Source organism: Zonotrichia albicollis, chromosome 6 (genome assembly GCF_047830755.1).
Source record: "Zonotrichia albicollis isolate bZonAlb1 chromosome 6, bZonAlb1.hap1, whole genome shotgun sequence".
Lineage (NCBI taxonomy): Eukaryota > Metazoa > Chordata > Aves > Passeriformes > Passerellidae > Zonotrichia > Zonotrichia albicollis.
Genome location: NC_133824.1, coordinates 55,843,955 through 55,858,797, shown reverse-complemented (window position 1 = coordinate 55,858,797; position 14,843 = coordinate 55,843,955). Strand labels below are relative to the sequence as shown.

At 42.2% G+C, this 14,843-nt stretch overlaps 1 protein-coding gene across 1 annotated transcript in view; it reads left to right on the top strand.

The window, feature by feature from the left end:
• Positions 1-9,693: 9,693 nt before the first annotated feature.
• Positions 9,694-14,843, top strand: part of SLC17A6 (solute carrier family 17 member 6) — a 31,837-nt gene continuing 26,687 nt past the window's right edge. The window contains exons 1-3 of the mRNA XM_074543898.1: positions 9,694-10,158; positions 13,066-13,318; positions 14,121-14,239. Of these exons, the coding sequence (XP_074399999.1) occupies positions 10,073-10,158; positions 13,066-13,318; positions 14,121-14,239 (458 nt within the window). The 5' untranslated portion in view covers positions 9,694-10,072. The remainder of the gene's footprint in view (positions 10,159-13,065; positions 13,319-14,120; positions 14,240-14,843) is intronic.

Here is a 14,843-nt window from a genome sequence, read left to right as displayed (position 1 = left end):
GGCAAATTTAAATCAGTTCCATACAGATGGGCAGATCCCAAATTCCTTTGCATATTATTCCTTTGCATGTTCCTCTGGATATTATGCAGAGATGTGCCTCTTGCTCTCCCGGGTAGGAACACAGCCCAAGTTTTGGCATTGGACTCTCTCCTCCTTGCAGCTGTTATTTTTCTGGTAGATTGAGAAGTTTCTGCAGCACTGGGACAGAACAAATAGCATTGTCTTGTCAGAGCTTGCTGTCTGCACTTTAGTATTTGGCTTTGGCAAACAGAGTGGGATCCCTGGATCACACACAAGGCAGGCAGAGACAGCACTGATGGAAATCCTGATCACTCCCCAGGCACTCAGGGGCAGCACAGGAGCTGCTGCTGAGCTCCCCCTGCTCTGCAAAGAGAAAAAAGCAGGGAAGAACAGCCCATAAAATCGATTCCCTTGGGTAGAAAAGGGCAAAACAGCAAATCTCTGGCCCAAGAGGAGTCACAAAGCCACTCAAGTACAGAATGAGATGTAATAATCAGACACAATTCAACAAAAGTCCATGGTAAAGGCCCAGCAGATGTCAATTATTAAGACATCTATTAAGGCTGTTGGAAAGAAAACCAAAAGCCAGAAATGCTTGTCCTGGATGAAAACAGCAGCTTAAACACAGACAAGGAAACCTGGGGCCTGGTGAGGGCTGAGGGTTCAGCACAAGCCCCTTGAGCTGTTTGAACTTCCAAGTCCTGCAAGCAGGGCCCAGAACAGGTAATTAAAATTCGCCTCCCCCACAGAAGAAACACTGGAATAGCTAAAAATGTCTCTAAACTGGTCACACAGAGGCTGAGTCACACAAAAATCAGCAGACCTTCTCCAGGGGAATCACTGAGTTGATCTACCAGGTCTGTGATGATTTATTTATAACAAACACAAAGAAAAAAATAGATGGAAAATATTTACACTTAAACACCAGATTATAAAATGGAATGTGTGTGAAATCTGAGCTCAGTGCTGACATTTAGAAAAGACGTCTGAATCGAGAACATGATATTTTTAGCCACATTTAGGTATTTTTAAATGGATGGGTTGAGTGCTTTGGCCTGAAGTAATCTGTCTATGTGACATCCTCATCTTCCCTCCTCCCTCAATGCAACCACCACTGAGGCCATTAGCAGGGCCCTAAAATAAAGCAGATATTTTCCTGTCCTCTTAATTTATTGCTGCTCTAACATTTCTGGGGGAGAAGGAACACCTTAAGTATTCCACACATCAACAAGAACAGCATTTATGTATTTTGATTCCCTTAAAATCTTTTACAGTCTTTGGTTTCCCTTTAAGAGCAAGAACCTTGGACATTTCTCCTTTCATGGCCATGCTCCCCAAGGAAGGTTTCTAGCACTTCTGAAGCATGAAAGAGGTAAGACCTTGTGGTTTAGAGAAGACACATTGTCCCTCAAAAGATGCAGCAATATCAAAGATAGTTTCTGCTATTAATGAAACATTAGATCAACACAACAGCATCCAACATTGATGGGTTCAGTCCTGTTTCCTAACAAAATGAGACATTCCCTTTTGTGTGTGTCTTCATTTCCTTTCATAATCACTATTGAACCCATTCTGGTCCCATTTGGCAGAAATATGAATATGCCAGCATTACAAGTTCCCTACAATTAAAAAAAGAAATAATTTACCAAAAGCAGAATTCTAAAGGAAAATAAGAGAGGCACAATAAGGAAGAAGGAAAAGGGATGCTGATGACATGACAGAAAATAAGTTTGCTGACAGGAAGCATTGGAGACCATGCAGGGGAGCACTGAGATCTCCCAGATCCTGGCCTGGGTTTCTGAGCCTCAGAGACTCAGATGCATTCATTAACACTCATTATCTCTCTTAATTACCTTAGAGGTCTTTTCCAACCTTGATGATTCCCTGATTCCATGTTTCTGTGCGAATATCTTATTTTATATCATGAATACAATGATGGGAGTATGTTTATTACAGTATTGCTCATTTGAAGACATTCTAGCACTGTTATCCTGGGTTAATGTTATCTAATGCAGATGCAAGTGTATGACATTAGAAATCTGCACAGATTTCACGTTCTCCTCTTTTGGATCCATACTGGAGACAATTATTTTATGCTAATTCCAAGAAAATTCAAGTGAATAAATTAATTACATTCAGTCTTGAGTTTGTGTGATGGTTGTCAGCTTGTCAAGAAGTGAAACCAAAGAAGAAAATACGGGATGGATGAAAGTATCCCTGAGATTTCTTTCTTGGGCAAGCATGACAATTGCTTTCTACAGACTCCACTAACCCCAAACATCCACTAAACACTTCCTCATTTACTTTCTGCTGCAATGAGCTCTGCTCATTGTCTCAATATCCTTCTACAGAGAAAACTTATGGCTTAGCACGTGAAAATACACGATTGTCCACTAGTAAATGATTTTGTGGGTATAGATTCTAACATGTATGTCTTTCTCCTTAGGGAAACAACTCTATATGTAAAAGAATCTACATGCAGTCTTCCTACACAGCATTTACTGCGTTTTGTGTTAGTCTATTGAAAAATCAATATTTATCCTAAAGAAGAATAACCCCCCCCAAAAATTGAGGCACATTAAAGCTGAGTGACAAATTTGGGTTGCAATATCAGTGTCAGACCCAACATGGGAGTCCAGAACCTGCTCCACCACCCCAGCCATCAGTCTGCTGTTGTACTAAGCACAATTATTTCCTAAATATCTATTGTGAGTTTTCTTGGGTTGTTTTCCCCCACCAGAAATAGTTTCTTGATCAAATGATGCATCTGATGCTGCTTTTGGTATCTCTTTCAGTGTTCTAGCAAATGAAAGCATATTCATTTAGTTAAGCCCTGTTCAGATCAGGGCAACTTGTGATCTGAATCCATGGAAATTCCTCCCCAAACTTTTCCTAATACATTTTAAAATAATGCTAAGAGACAAGTCAACAGAAAATGAAGGGCTGCTCCAGCCTTATAAAATCTGCTTCTGATTTTCCAACTCTTGCAATAAAAAGCCACCATAACAGTCTTCAATTTCTGCATTTCTCACAAGGTTTCCCATGCAGTGAAAAGAGACCTGACCAAACTGACTCTTGCATGAAAACTGTTAAAAAATCCAGCGATGGTTATCCTGGAATAATAATGTAATGACAGATTAATGGTATTAACCATTAATCATCACGGTGATAAAAGGCAGGACAATGTGCTGCAGTCACCAATTCTTGGCTGAGTTTGGGGATGGGAGATTGCCTCCAAATCCCCAAGTGTTGCACCTTGGTCCTGGGCACTGGAGAGCTGTGGGAGCATTTCTGCATTTCTGCATCTCTGCATTTCTGCATCTCTGCATTTCTGCATTTCTGCATTTCTGCATTCCTGCATTTCTGGCTGTGCAGGGGGACAGATGGCTCCCAGCCCTCTGGGATGCTCTGCCTGCACCTCATGGAGCAGCTCTGGAATGCAGGGAACAGATGTTCCTCTAATATGTGGGAAGAATATAAGCATCTCCATTTACTTTTAAGAGAAATGTATTCAATGCTGTTAAATTTGTCCACAGATATACCAGAGAAAATAATTTAAAAAAAATTGTTATCGTTACTTTTATGATTTTAAAGGCATTAGCTGTTGGGTGGATTTTTATCAGTTTGTTGGGGTGTTTTTCACAATAAAAATACTGATACTAAAAAGAACTAGATTTTAGACAGGAAAGGCAGGATGGAGGAAATAAATGAATCTTTTTTGTAACACAACAAAAAAATTTCCAGCCGTGGAGTAGTCCTATGTAATAACTGCAAATCATCTGGTGATTTTTTTATTTTTTTCCACAGTGAAATGTACAATACCAATAGAACATAAAAATTGACTATTTGCAATTCTAGTTATTTACCTAAGTGCTTTTACCACTAGAGGGCTGAACGAACAGATTAAACAAGAGTTAGAATATCTGATAATTAGGCACTAATAGAATGAACACTGAGAATTTATATGCCTAGAAACAAGATATTCCTAAATTTAAAAAACAAAAACAAAACCTATAAAAAAACCAAAAAAAAATCCAAAAAAATCCTGGAGTTTGTAGCATATCTTTAGAATATTTCATCATCTATGCTAGTGCAGAGATCCCTGAGCAAATTACCTCCAGCTTGGTTTAAAACTAGAAAATGCCCTGAAAAACGTGTGAAACTCCTGTATTCTCTCCCTTTTCATTTCTGGTGCCTGCTAGAGCACTGGCAAAGATGTAAGATGCAATGTAAGAGCATTCTAGCAGCTGCACAGGGGCATTGGGAGGAGCAGCCCAGTTTGCAAGCAGAAATCTGCAAAATTCCAACCCCAGCTGATGCAGAGGAAAAGCTGCTTTGCTTGACCAAGCCCACAGCCACTCTCACGTTGCCTCTGTGGACAAATTCCTGCTGGATTTTCCCATTTTTCCCTGTGATGGTGTCATGGAGTTCCAGATTTTTATTTCAGAAATGCACAACCTGGTGGAGAGGGAGCATGTGAATGTGTGAATCCTTTACAGCTTGGCATGAGAAATTCGGCACAGACGCATCTTTATTGTGTCAGCTCATGGACTCTGCATCTAAATCCTCAAATGATGTATTGTGCAGTGTTTTCTAAATCTTCAAATTTATGTATTGTGCACTTTTTCAAGGGATTTGTCCGGCAGTGAATCGTCCTGACTCAGGAGAATAAGAGAAATCCCACCAAAGGTGTTCAGGAAGTGATCCTCGCAAATCTGGAGGGAGAATGAGAAAGTTCCTGGTTTAAACCAATCTTTTGGACACATTTTTCTGCCTCTTAAGTCAAGATTTGGCACAAGATTTTATCTCATTCTTTTCTTTTAATGGTAGAATTATTTTCAATGAACAGTTGACTAAAATAAGAGTTTACAAAGCTCTTGCTTCAACCAGAAAACCTTCTTTCTGGTGGCCTGGCAAGCATGATGATTATTTTGGTAGTGCTCTGTGATTTTGCAGTTCCATAGTCCCAAAGAAAGTAAAAAATTGCTTTGTTCTTCAGCTGACATCAAATCCCATTGGATTTAGTGGACAGCTACTGTAAACAGGAGTAATAATTAGACCATAATTCATATTTTTGAGGCATGTTTATGCTATCCTCAGTACCAGAGGGCTGTGTTACACACAGGGGTTGAATGGCATAACTAAGATTATGATTTTTCCCCTGAAGATGACTCTGTATTATTGAGAGCAGTATTTTGTCACCTTTCTGTCAACAGGAATAAGAAAATGTCTCAGACTTTGTATGTATAATCACATTGAGTTAAAGTAACACATCTCTGCTTATTTTTCAAAGTGAATCATAAAATGAATGTCCATTTATAAATTCTGCTTGCGTGACACTTGGGAAAGAGAAAATTCATTTTGCAGTGAATCAACAGCACAGATAAGGTCAAAAATAGAATTTAAATAATTACTGGTTTTAAATCACTGGTAGGTACCATGACAGAAATTTTAGCTTACTGCGTAGTTTTCTTCAGAAAGGCTAAAACTTAAGGAATTTATATTGGAGTATTGGCTTTGAACTTCACTAAGAGAGCTTTACAATATTTAGGCACTATTCTGAGGGTTATTGTAGAAAATTTTGAGATTAGATACATAAGAATAAGAAAAAATTAGCTAAGAACCACATCTGAAAGATATTAAATTCTTGAAATAATTCAATTCAAATTTTGCAAAAATATCTATTTATAGAAATAAAAAGACAGGTAAATATTCAATCCTTCAGCCTTCACATGAGCAAGAGTTAAAGAAAATCCAAGGACACGAAGAAAATTGTATTTAATTGCAGGATTTCAGATGAAACAATAAGTTTTCTGTTCTGTGTGAAAAACACAGACGTCTGCAGCACCTTGGATTGCACCATGTCATCCCCCAGATATTGTCAGAGCCATTCCAGAGCCACAGTTTTTGCTCAGCAACTTTTGGCTGAATTTCTTTCCTCCTGGTCAATATGGGAACATTCAGCAGTGACCACCTGGGCTAGAACATTCTGCATAACTTCATATTTATTTATTTATTGTATATTTATATAATTATTATATATTTATTGTATATTTATATATTTAATATATTTAAATATATATATATATGTATTTTGCATAAATTCCTGTTTCCCTTTACCACTGACACCCGTGGAAGGAGCTCACTGTGATCTCACTGAAGTTTGAGTGCACTTTTGTGAGTGGTCTCTCTGTGACAGGTGTTAGTTATAAAAAGAACTACCAATAACAATTTTGATTAATGTTATGTGCTGTTTCTTCTGGAAATGGTTTGTCCTACCAAGGTTAAACACTCAGTATATGATGTTTAAAAAGCTGAGAAGACTGTACAAGTTTTGTAGAACTAGTGAGATAAGTTCTCTGCTCTCATGTGAAGCCAAACCAGCTGAGATTGATCAGGACATGACTCAGTAATATCTGGATGTACAAAAAATTTCATTTTCAGACAGCTACAGCAGCAGGGCCTGGTCACTATAGGGTTTCACTGTATCAGAGTAGCTTGCTGTTTTACATATTTTATGTCATTAAGGACTGTCTAATCTTCCTCTAGCAAGAGAAACAAGCAGGAATGTGCCATCAGGATTCTCCATTTTGGTGTGATAAGATAAATTATTTATCTTTCCCAAATCAATCATAACTTATTTATTAAATGCCATTGTTTTGCTAATTCTCAGTAGCCATGGCATCAGAGCCATGCCAGGGATGAGCTTTCTAAAAAAAGGGCCAGAGCTCCTTGCACAGCATAAATAAACAAAGCCCAGCAGGCTTGAGAGCCTCAAATTCCAGCTCAGGAAAGGACTCAGTGCCTTTCTGAAAGGCTTGAATTACAGAATCCAACCCCATTTAATGCATCTCTGCAAAACAACGCTCTGTTCCTGCTGCCTCCCAGGAAAATCTATTAATCTGGGTTTCCTTTGAGCATCTGCAGTGGCACAGAGGAGCCGTGAGGCGCTGGGAAGAAGGGCTTATGTAACTGTGCAGCTTTTCCTCTTCTGGGAAAAACCTCCCAGGTTTGCCTTTCCAGCCTGTGACAGTGCTGCAAACCACATCCCAAAGCTGCTGTGATGCAGAAATCAGGGCTGTGCTGTGATGATAATTAGCAACGTTTCCATTTCACATGGTCTACTTATAATTTCTATTCTAGGACTTTGTAATTCTTTTACGGTTTTGAAAGGAATTATTGAAATTCTACGTGGGTCAGCCATTATGGGAATTCCAATATTAAAATAATTGCTCTTGTACACATTTATATGCGCTGTAAAACTTCATTCACCCTCCAGCAGAGGGCAACATCTGAAAGAAATATTTCTATAAACTCAAAGAGCAGCTCCCTTTTGGATATTGCAACTACAACATATGTTTTCATCAGGGAATATTCCTTTGAAAATACAGTTTGCATTTGGTTACCCACTGGGCAAGGGAAGGAGCTTAACATTATTAGAAGGACTTGCTTAAAACACAAATTTTAATTGTTTTTTAAGTAGCACGTTACAGAAACTTCAAAATGAAATAAGAGGAATTTAATGGCTGTGACTTAGAAATATAAATTTTTGCATCTTACATTTTCTTCAAAGAGATAAAAGTTTATTATTATTAGATTCTGAAAGGAAAAATAATTCTCTTCAGAATACACTCAGTTCATTCCAGTGCTGTAAACACCACAAACCAAGATTGAGTGTTGCAGCGGCCTACTCAGAGGCATGAAAACAGAGCACCAAAAAAGAGGTGGAAAATATTAAATTGCTTTCCAGAAAGCAGTCCCTGATGGATTCCTAACATGGCCTAAAAGAGGCTGCGTGAGTAAACGTGGGTGTAGAGGAAAATATACCCATATAAACCTGTATCTATTTACCTATATAAACCTATACCTGTACCTATACCAATATCTATATTAATCTATACCTGTATCTATATAAACCTATACCTATATGAACCTATACCAATATCTATATACATCTATACCTGTATATAAACCTGTACATTTATATACCTATAGGAACCTATACCTATATCTATATGAACCTATACCTATATCTATATATCTATATAAACCTATACCAATATACCTATATAAACTTATACCAATATCTACATAAATCTATACCTATACACCTATATCTGTATCTATATAAACCTATATCAGTATTTATATACCTATATAAACCTATACCTATATACCTGTATAGACCTATACACCTATATAAACCTGTATCTGTATCTATATAAGCACATATCTATACAAACCTATGCCTGTATCTATATAAACCTATACCTGTACCTATATATCCATATACCTATATAAACCTATACAATATCTAAATAAATCCATACCTATATCTGTATACCCATATAACACTATACCTGTATTTATATACTGATATGAACCTACACCTATAGGAACCTACACCTATATCTATATGAACCTATGCCTATATCTATATACCAATATAAACCTATACCTATATACCTATATAAACCTATACCTACACACCTATATAAATCTATACACCTATATAAACTGATACCTGTATCTATATAAACCTATATCTATATAAACCTATACATCTGTATAAACCTATACCTCTATCTATATAAACCTATACCTATATCTACCTATATAAACCTATACACCTGTATAAACCTATACCTGTACCTATATACCAGTATACCTATATAAACCTATACAATAACTATATAAATCCATACCTATATCTGTATACCTATATAAACCCATATCTAGAGGAACCTATACCCATATAAACCCATACCTATAGGAACCTATAGGTATATCTATATAAACCTAGACCTGTATCTATGTACCTGTATAAACCTATATCTATATCTGTATGAACCTATACCAATACCAATATAAACCTAGACCTATATTTATATAAAACTAGACCTATATAAACCTATACCTATATCTATATAAACCTAGACCTATATAAACCTCTACCTATATACAAACCTATACCTGTATCTATGTACCTATATAAACCTATATCTAGATCTATATGAACCTATACCTATACCAATATAAACCTATACCTATATTTATATAAAACTAGACCTATATAAACCTATACCTATATCTATATCAACCTAGACCTATATAAACCTCTACCTATATACAAACCTATACCTGTATCTATAAACCCATACCTTTCCAAGCCTATCCCTGTGTCTGTGTAAGCAGATAACGGGTGTTATCTGTTCACGGCACCACAGCAGCGTTATTGCGGCAGTGCCCGCCGTGCCCGGGAGCGGGGCCGCCTGCACAAGGCCTGTCCGAGGGCACCGGGGGCACTGTGCGGGCTTTACTCGCAGTTGTACGCGGGGGTGTGCGCGGAGCCCAGCGCTGTCCGAGGCGCGGAGCGGAGCGGGGCGGGCGCGGCGCTGTCCGCGGTGCTGAAGGGCCGGAGCGCCCGGAGAGCGGAGCGGCGGCCGCACCGGGAGCAGCGCTGAGCGGACGGACGGACGGACAGAGGGACGGGCAGACGGGCAGAGGGGCAGAGGGAGGGGTGGCGGGCGGGGGCCGCGGGCACGGCTCGGCTCGGCTCGGCTCGGCTCGGCTCGGCTCGGCTCCGGGGAGTTGGCAGCGCCTGCCCAGGGCGGCGAGCGCACCCCGCCCCCGCCGGGCGCACGCAGCGCCCGCACCGCCTCGAACGCTCCGTGCCGGGCATGGCTCTGCCCGCGGCCGCCGCTGCCCAGCCCCGCCAGGCCCCCGAGGGTCTGTGACCGAGCCCGGCAGCTCCGCACCGGCGGAGGAACCCCGGGCCGCCCGCAGCGCGCCCTCCCCGCCGCCCCTGCCGCTGCCGCACACAGGCGCGCTCCTCGCCCTCCCCCCGGCTCCGCACGCCGTCCCCACCTCGCTCACTCACACACACTCACACACACGCGCACTCTCCTCTCGCTCTGCCTTGAGCCGCAGGTGAACCGATAGCCATCGAATGAGGACGAAAAGTTAAGGGGTTAAAGCAATATGAACCATCGTTGCTCGTAGCGGTGCCGTATCCAGAGCAGAGCATTATCCGGCGAGCATCCCCAAAGGAATGGAGTCCGTAAAACAAAGGATTTTGACTCCCGGCAAGGAGGGATTGAAGAATTTTGCTGGAAAATCGCTTGGTCAACTCTACAGGTAAGAGTGATATCTCTTATAGGATTCTGCTTGCCAGAAAAATTTGGAAGCTCTCCGTAAGCACCCGTTGCTGCAGGAGGTGGAAAGCTTTGGGATTAGCGGTGGCAGGGTTGGGAGCCGTTCTGGTTCTGCTGGATATAATCTAGATGCTGGAAACTAGCGCTGAAGCTGCTCAATATGGCACCCTCGTAACTTCCCTGTCTGACTCGTAGATGGTGTCAGTAAAGATGCAGCAAAAGATTACCCCACCTTTCTTCCACAAAAACGGGATCCCATCTTGAAATCCTAATCAGGAGAGAGCAGCAACCTGTATTTTTGTTCCATCTTAATTTCCCAATGCACCCACAGGATCTTGCCCCCTGCCCTTAGCAAATATATTTTAAAAAATATGGTTTTGATTAGTCTTGTCCTTTGTGTAATTCGTCGTCAGATGAAGGAAAACATGGAGATGTATAAATAATTGATATCCGAACGATTTTTTTTTTCTCCTGAAGCTGAAACATATAGAGGAATGTGTTTAATTATTTATCCCTCTGCCTTTAGAAACATCTGCTTGTCCTATAAATTATATACAGCTGCAATTGCTAAACTCAAAAGCATCACTTCTCTATATTTATGAGTGCAAAGAACATTTCCACCGTCGTCGAGCCCTGTAATAATAAACCCAGATTCTTGCATACCCATGAAGTGCATGCACTAAAGTTCACACATCGTTCTCCATCCAATCTGGTGACTTTAGTGACCTCCACAACGTTTGAGAATAGTCTGTGAAATTCCAACAATTTTCGATTGTTCCGTCTGCTGGAAATTACCCCGAAATATTTGGCTTGGGCAGTTTGGTTAGTTTGGTTCGGTTTTTGGTTGTTTGTTTGGGTTTTTTGTTTTGTTTTGGTTCAGTTTTGGTTTTTTAGGTTTGTTTGGTTTTTTGGTTTTGGGTTTTTTTTTTTTTTATTTTTTTTTTTTTTATTTCCCGAATTGCAGCTCTAAGGCAACTGCGGATTTGCCTGCCCAGGGTAGGTCACGTAAAAATCTTTTTTCCATACCTATGCGGCAGTGCTGGGCACAGACACCAGGCTGTTCCTCAGCATGAGTCACAACTTCTGCTGCCATTTTAAGGGAAGGGGACATATCAGTGAAGTGATACAGACAAAATTGAGGCTTCCATTTTCATAGGAAGTGTACCATTGAGAAAAGCCAAAAGCGAAATTGAAGTCATCACCAATGCAATTAATTTCCTACGGTTTTTGGTTATATTTCGGTCATTTTCAATAGCTGAAAATTAATAATAATAAAAAAGGAAAATCCAGGATAACTGCTTAAAATGTAATTTAGGAAATACACCCTTTTTTTCGTTCTTATAGGGTCTACAACATTTAAATAAAACTATTATCTCTACTACTTGCAGTTACACAGTGAATAATGGAGAAACGGTGTTTGTATTTTCCAGCGAAACTCCGTTTGAATTCACACCTCGACTAACAAACTCGTGATTTGCTAATCTTTTTCAGCTCACGGCAATTAAGTACTTTGTTTATTTTTCTTAGAATCTAAACTATTTTCTTGCCTCTTTCACATTGATTTCCAGTCTATTTCCGAAGACAAGACGCCCATTCAGGGGCAAAACACTCCTGCCATTTACCCACACCAACGAATTTCGAACAGAAACCCACGATAGTTTATTTTATTCACCATTTTAACACATTTCTTAATGCCGCGATCTTTAAGCATGGAAATAACACGCCCAAAAAAGAGAAAAATCAGGAGAATTTCAGCTGAGTAGTTTTTGGAGAAAATACAGGGATTTTTCTCCCGAACACGGATAACCTTTTAAACCTTATTCTGCTAATTGTTACTGCCCTATCAGCCGGATGAGTTAACCTGAAAGAGATGCTCCTCCGAGTGAGAAAACGCTTTACAGCAGAGTCGGGAGGCAGTGGTTGTAGAGTCCAGAGCGTCACGTATTTGCTTCTCAAGACGACAAAATTGGTTTTCTTTTCTAAATTTTAAATATCTCAGTGATTTCGGAAGAAGATTAAGGGATTCACTATGGGATACTTGCTCTATAAACCTGATTTTTCATGCTACCGGCGCAGCATTTAGAAAGATTTAAAAAAAAAAAAAATTCTGGATGTTCTAAATCACCTTTCGTGGTATTTTCCAGCTGATTGGAAACAGCTGCAAACAGCCTTCAGATTCCTTCAGCTCGTTCTCTAGGAGCCACAATTTCCAAGTGAAACCGAGGGAGTGGGGGCAAGGCTGCTCTGGGCAGGTTGAACCTGCAGAGCGCTCCCAGCGTGCAGATCCTTGGGGAAGCCTTCTCCGGCGATCCCAGCTCTTATTCCTGGCTTTTTTTTTTTTTTTTTTTTCCCACTGACAGCCATTTTGCAAATGTAAAATAAATAGCAATATCGCCCTCTCCTCCTCGCTCCTCCCTCCCGTCTTTCCCTCTTAACATTTCTTTTGTTCGCAGACCTGGAGCGAGGCTTGCACCGAGATCACCCCCTCGGTTTTTCTGGCACAGAGAGGGGGCAACAAAACCCCCAGGAGGCAACAAAATCTCCTTTTTTCTGTGTCTGTGCCTCAGTCTGCCCAACATGGCGCCTCTGCAGTGGTTCCAGATGCTGCCTGCTTGGTGCGCCCTACATATTCCAGCAGAAGTCTTTAATGATAGATGAGCAATTCCCAGGCAGAGCTCCTCCCTGGGCCGCTGCGGAGGGCTGGGGGAGCCGGGCATGACTAATCCTCACTCCCACAGGTCACGGCTAAAGAACAGCTGAAGGTGAATGGGAAGCGAGGAGCAAATCCTCGAATCCATCTCCGAGCCGGAGGAGCGAGGGGAGCGGTGAATTTTAAGCCTCCAAATCGTTGTGCCTTCGGGCCTTGACTTTCCCTTCTTGTGTCGGACAGAGTGCTAGAGAAGAGGCAGAAGCCCGGGGACACCATCGAGCTGACGGAGGATGGGAAGCCCATGGAAGTGCCCGAGAAGAAGGCGCCGCTGTGCGACTGCACCTGCTTCGGGCTGCCGCGGCGCTACATCATCGCCATCATGAGCGGCCTGGGCTTCTGCATCTCCTTCGGCATCCGCTGCAACCTGGGGGTGGCCATCGTGGACATGGTCAACAACAGCACCATTCACCGAGGAGGAAAAATTATAAAAGAGGTGGGCACTGCTTCCCTCGGAAATGCCAGTGCAGCTCGCAGTGCAACACCTGGGCACAGCTGGGACGGCGGCCGGTGCTCCCCGCTCCATCCCCCTGCCCCTCCAAGGACGGGAATCCCGTTCCTGACGCAGAAACAACTTCTACCGATTATTTCTACTTTTCCATTCAGTTCCTAGCCCCAGTTTGTGCTGTTAATGTGGGGACAATTCGCCCCCACGCCGTGCCTGTCCTACACAGCCTTGAAAACCGCAGATACCTCCTAAAATAAACGCAGGGGATGGGAGAAGGAGGGCATCGAATAAGGGGCTGTTGGCCGTCCTAAAGGAGGCGGGGAGGTTCAGCAGGAATGTTTGGGAACACCGGTGCTAATTGGCTTTGACAAAAGGCGTTGAATGATAAGAGAAACGATAAGGCTTAAAGCGAGTTAAAGAGCGCTGAGAAAGATGCGGCAAACGGGGAGGAGGCTTAAACAGGCAAATCCCTCAGGGCTGGCAGGAGGTGAGCGCGGGCTGTGCCAGCGCTGCCCAGCCGTGCCCAGCCGTGCCCAGCAATGCCCAGCCATTCCCATCCGTGCCCAGCCGTTCCCAGCGGTGCCCATCAATGCCCAGCCATTCCCAGCCGTGCCCATCAATGCCCAGCCATTCCCATCCGTGCCCATCCGAGCGGCTCGGGGCTCTGCTGCTTCCATCGCTGTCCTGGGTTTGTTTGCTGACCTGGCATGGGGGGCTGGGACCGAGGGGCACAATTACAGCTTTTCCTCTCGCCTTTCTCTCCCTCTGCCCCGCTGCCTCGCATGGGAAGAAAGCGAAGTTTAACTGGGATCCCGAAACGGTGGGCATGATCCACGGCTCGTTTTTCTGGGGCTACATCATCACGCAGATCCCCGGAGGGTACATCTCATCGCGGCTGGCAGCCAACAGGTAACAGCAAATAAATGGTGCCTAAAGGGGCTGCACCCCAAATTTAACCCCTCACAGCCGGGGCTCCCCTGCAACCCCAATTTAACCCCACCAAAATCTCGGCTTAGGGAGGCAAGGACAGCCTGCAAGCTATCCCGGAGCTCCTCTGTGATGGTGTAACACTTCACATTTCACCAATATTGCTCATTTCATCAATATTGCCCAATGTTCCTTCCAGCAATCCCCCCGGCTTTGCGGGGGATATTCTCATATTGGTTTCCTTTTCCTTTAGACGGTCACTTAAGGAGGTTGTGGCAACGATATTCAAACAGCACGTATTCAGAGGCAAATTCAAAGATTCATTATTTCATCAAAGCTTGAGAGGTTTTTTGTTGTTTTTTCTCCCCCGTGACTGAATTAAAGAATTTTATGATTTTTTGTTTTAATGAAAAGGAAAACCGTCAGCGGGAATTTTTCATTAAAGCATAAATGAATTTAGAATGGCCGAAAAACACGCTTAAATGAGACTTCCACAATGAAAAGAAAGTGCAGATGGTCCGGGGACTTAAGGACTCGTTTCTATGGTGTCTGGCATTTTTTCAAGCACCCAGGGTGCGATTCTACC